The 5,053-nt window shown below is 36.6% G+C and overlaps 1 protein-coding gene across 1 annotated transcript in view; it reads left to right on the forward strand.

Moving 5' to 3' along the window:
- The first annotated feature begins 1,222 nt into the window (after window positions 1–1,222).
- The window catches only part of LOC135215272 (lachesin-like), a 445,087-nt gene continuing 441,256 nt past the window's right edge, over window positions 1,223–5,053 (forward strand). The window contains exon 1 of the mRNA XM_064249820.1: window positions 1,223–2,136. Coding sequence (XP_064105890.1) covers window positions 2,127–2,136 — 10 coding nt within the window. The 5' untranslated portion in view covers window positions 1,223–2,126. The remainder of the gene's footprint in view (window positions 2,137–5,053) is intronic.

The following is a 5,053-nucleotide window of genomic DNA, read 5'->3' on the forward strand; positions in this document are numbered from 1 at the left end:
CATAATTCAGATGTTTCCATCTCGATTGCTTGCTCAAAACAACATCGCTTAGATGCGACCATGTCATCTTTTTCTGTCGAAGGGGAAATTTTCCTGCTGTCGGCTGACATTTGGCTTCGTGTAAAAGGAAAGCAGCTTTCTTTCTCTCTCTCTCTCTCGCTATACTTTGGTTGGTTATGTACACGTGATTATACTACCAAAAAGAAGGATGACTTTCTGCTTCTGGTCTAGGCAGTTTATTATTCTCTGCTTACGATTTCCAGCTCCACTGATTGATAATTTCTTTATCATATAGTAGATGAAGTGTAGATTCTCTTTTGCATTATTTTTGGCGCGAATAACAGTGGTAGTTACAAGGCAACGCAGAATTCTCATAAGCCCGGATTGAAGAGTGGTAAGGTTGGGTTCGAGTGGACGTTGGGGGGAGGTGGTGGTTGTGTGGCGGTTTGTGCAACCCTCTCGACTTGGGATCTAAAACGAGTGGCAACCAGGCAATGGGTTATGCTCAAGCGGAGAGAGTGGACAAGCAACCTAGAAGTCCGCAGAGTAAGATTTACAAATAAGAATACTTGTGCGAGATTTACATAGATGACTAGAGGAAAAAAATTGTACGTACGATGCCTAGAAAGGAGTATGGACTCCTTATGGTAGGAATGATTAAATGGAAATGCATAAATGACCGTTAGTCCGTAAGAAATGGTTCGAATTTGCGACTGAATTATTAGGATCACTGTAAAATGTCAACAATGTTCTTAGGAATGGTACTACATTGTAAAGTACCTCTTCGCAGGATTTATAATGACCGAGTCAAGTTAATTTAACCCAAGAAGCTGTCTCATTCATGTAAAAAAAATACTTGACTCACCAATTTACCAGTATAAACAGGTACCACAAGAGATGCATTTTTCATATTTCCATTGTATTGGAAATATTAACAGAAAGTCATGTCTAATATAACCGAAAGCTGTCGCGAGGAACTTCTGCAACTTATGTCAGACTATGGGTATTAATATATAAGCACTACGGAAAAAATCCTTTATGCTGATAAACGCGGAGGTGTAATGCACACACCAAAGGCACAAACCTACACATAAAGACAAATAAACTCACTACTTTCACAGTATTTGGAAGTGCTAAAAGAAAATTAATTAATACTAATTGGCAACTCTTTATCCTCTGGCTAGAAGTCAAAGATTCATCATTCACAATTTCACATCGTGATTAGTGACAGTGTTTGTAGTGTGTTACCTCTTGACAACCGTCCGTGACGAAGCGAATACTTTCATTGCTTTTCGACTATTGCCAGGCGGTCTTTTGATTTGTTGGTGTGAATATAATGATAACGAAGTGCTCACAATGCAGTGATAGAGACGTCACCTGTTGCCAACATCAAGAAAATACAAAATATGGCGGTACTCGGATTTAACCGTGTTGTCAAGGTCGGTAGGTCGTTCACACAGTACGCTGGCTTATACCAGCACTGCCCCTTGTTCTCAGGCGGTTCATAAGGGTCGCGAGGTGCGAAAGGGAATAGAAGAGGTTTCGACCTTTTGATTCCAGAAGTCAACCAACAACTGACTTGCCAAGTTTATGGTAACCAATTTTAGAGTAGGAGGCAAGCAACATGGCGTAGTCTCCAATCGTCATAGGCCTTGCTCCCGCAAATTGATCGTAATAAATTTAAATAGGAAAATAATATAGTGCTCTATATGTGTAAAAGACCGGCTAGTTGACTTTGAACACCCACTGACTTGTTCGCGTATGTAGGCTACTGTTTAACCAAGGTGTAAGGAAGCATTTGGTTTCGATGCAGTGATATGTTCGAGTTACAATTTACAACCAACTCATCATATGGGAATAGAATATGTAAGTAACAACCGCCTTTCCGCGCCGATCAAGAAAAACATCACAGTACTATGCAGGAGGTTACCGAATAGGCTAATGGAATATACTGCTTTTCGCTGTTATGAAGATTGGCCTCAGCGAGATCAGGGCTGGGGAAAATTGGTTAGGCCTAGTGCCTTTGCAAGGGTTTCGGGTAGACGTCATCTTTTATGAATAGCCCATTTATCAATATTCCAGCAGCCAAGAGAAGCTGTGAAGTATGGGAGTCGTAGGAAGTAGGTATGACGAATGGTGAGTACCCGATTCTAGTACTGTATGATTTAAATATTTGATGTTGGCTTGCATTTTTTTTTTTTTTTTGAAACTTAAAACTATATTCCCCTTGATATAGCAATCCGTAAAATAATGCGGAAAAAAAAGGTTGGGGGTATTCGGGTTCAGGTTGAGGGTTAGAGTGTATGTATATACAATAACTTGACGATTGTAAAGCCAAAGTACTGTGTATAGCCACAGTCGGTTTCATTTAGTCTAGGCACCCATAGGTCGATGTGGCGCATGTGTAGCTCGAGATTGGCTGACAATCAACGTTTCCGATATCGTTGGATGACCGTGATAAACAGGCTATCTAACTATCTTTTCAGTAACATATTTGAATGATTATATATATATATATATATATATATATATATATATAACAACCCTCACAGTTCTTATATTAATAGAAAATAAGCCGATTTGCACGAGTAATATAATACAAAAAAAAAAAAAAAAAAAAAAAAAAAAAAAACCGAGCTCGTATCAAACAAAGGAAGCTGGTTCCTGGGTCCTAAGCGGTCGCAGTCGCACCATAAATACAGTTGCGCGGGCACACTACACGGACACTGTTCGTTAGGTGCTGTGCTATTTAACTTGAAACAGTTTTACTTGATAGCTTTTCTCTTTCCTAGTGTTATTACAGTATTTAAAGGACACTAAATTCTCTTCATATATACAGTTTTAAACGTCTGTAGTAGGAATGTATCGATACCCAATTTTTGGCTGATACCGATACCGATACTGATACCGAAACCAATACCAACTTTTAAAGCCGATACCGATACCTGTTACCTCCATATTACTGTTATTTAAGGGAATATATATTATTACTAAAATCCTTCTTCTTCTCCTGTTATTGTATATTAAAGGTTCAAAAGTTGAAAGGTATAGATTTTACTGAAAAAGAACATCAAGTATAACTATTAAGTATTTAATCCCTTTATTACCTGGATATAGTTTGGCTTATATTATGGCTACCATTAGAAGACTTGTAACAATTTAGGTACGTAGTACTTACTCGAATTCATGGGGTGACGAGGAATCTGAAATCAATAGTATGTAATTTTAGTCTGAGTTTTAATTTATATATTGGCAAGAAACAGTTAGCAGACTCATTCATTTAGATTATAAAAAGTTCTAAATTGGGCTTTGTTAATATATAGATTTTAGGAAGCCTAAAAGGAGTTTAAATGATACTAATGACAAAAGTGTCGGCTGGTATCGGCCAGAAAGTCACCGATACCAATACCGTTACCACTAAAATTAGCCGATACCACCAATACCGATACCGATACTTAGGCACATCCCTAGTCTGTAGTACTTTATTTTATAGTACTTCAGACTTTATTTTTATCCTTGACCATTACTCTTTTCTGCAACAAGAACCCCCCAAAAAGTGATAAAGGTTTCTACACTAATTTTTAAAGAAAAATTGCCGATAAATTTCTACTTAACTTTTATTCCTCATTCTTACATATCTCTCTCTCTTTTTTTTTTTTTTTTTATGACGGTTGAGGTCTTAGTAGGTGTGCGCAATGGTTAATTATTATTCCATAATGCGACATTGAAGTTGTTCTGAAATTTGTAATTTAATTCAAGATTAATTGTAATTGACACTGGTAAAGCACAACTCTCATCACATAGGCCTACACATATTTGTCAAATGGAATTTTGTAAAGTTGAAGACTGAAAGAGTTCAGTGATATATGTAATAAGGTGTTTAATGACTCCAGCTAGCCTAAGACTAAGACTATCAAGATAACATGAAGGACTTGAAAATATAATAGATAAAACATTCAGTCCGGGATCATTCCTAAATTCTTAGGGTAACTAGAACGCTTGGTATCTCGTTTCCTAGATTCGTATTTATAAATAGCCTTCTATTTGTATGGATTTATATACCTGTAGTGTTATGGGGAGAATTCGCCTTCGTCATTCTCCCCAAAATCTCGTTATATTTAGCAGACTTGTTGTTACTTTTCTAGAAATTCTATTTATGAACAGCGTTTTGTTTGTATGGAATCCTACAGTAGGTATATTCCAAGACCCACATTGTTATGGGTCCCACGTCATTTTGATAAGCAGATACATTGTTGAGAGACACGACATCAATCGGTACTGTCTTTTATAGCATGTGATGACAATGGACCCCATTCACTCACATGAACGGTATAATGCGCCTCCGAACCGAAAATAGAAGAGCACAGATAATCTTCTTAAAAAAAGAAAAAAAAAAAAAAGTGTTACGTTGTAGCTGGAACAGCTAGGAACTGGTGTGACGTAAGGTCTCTCTCTCGGTGGAAATGATGTCACGTAAATATGAAGAAATCTCTTTGTTGGTTCTGAAATTTTTTTTCCGCAGGCGTCATGGATTTTTTTTTAGAGGTCGCTGGCCATTCTTTTCGTAATGCCAGGTTAACCTTCATAATCATTCGTTCAGTCATCTAGCCTGAATAATCGTTTCTGAAACGCCATTGATACCTTTATGCATTTATTACAACACATTTTCAGATACATTTGTTGTTTTTATGTTTTTAGATAACAGTTTTCAATACTTTTAAAATACGGAATATTTAATTAAGCACGAGGTTATAGGGGAATGGAAGTTACTGTAGCATTATTTACTAGTAAGCACGGCATATTTATTTTAGTTACCCTAAAAATTTAGGAATGATGCCGGACTGAATGTTTTATCTATTATATTTTCAAGTCCTTCATGTTATCTTGATAGTTTTAGTCTTACGCTAGCTGGAGTCATTAAACACCTTACTACATATATCACTGAACTCTTTCAGTCTTCAACTTTACAAAATGTTATAAATGAAGGGAAGTTTCCTTAATATTATTTCAGTAAGAGTTTAATGGTTTCGTTTGTATGTAAAACGTTAAATTC

This window comes from Macrobrachium nipponense, chromosome 19 (genome assembly GCF_015104395.2).
Source record: "Macrobrachium nipponense isolate FS-2020 chromosome 19, ASM1510439v2, whole genome shotgun sequence".
In the NCBI taxonomy this organism is placed as follows: domain Eukaryota; kingdom Metazoa; phylum Arthropoda; class Malacostraca; order Decapoda; family Palaemonidae; genus Macrobrachium; species Macrobrachium nipponense.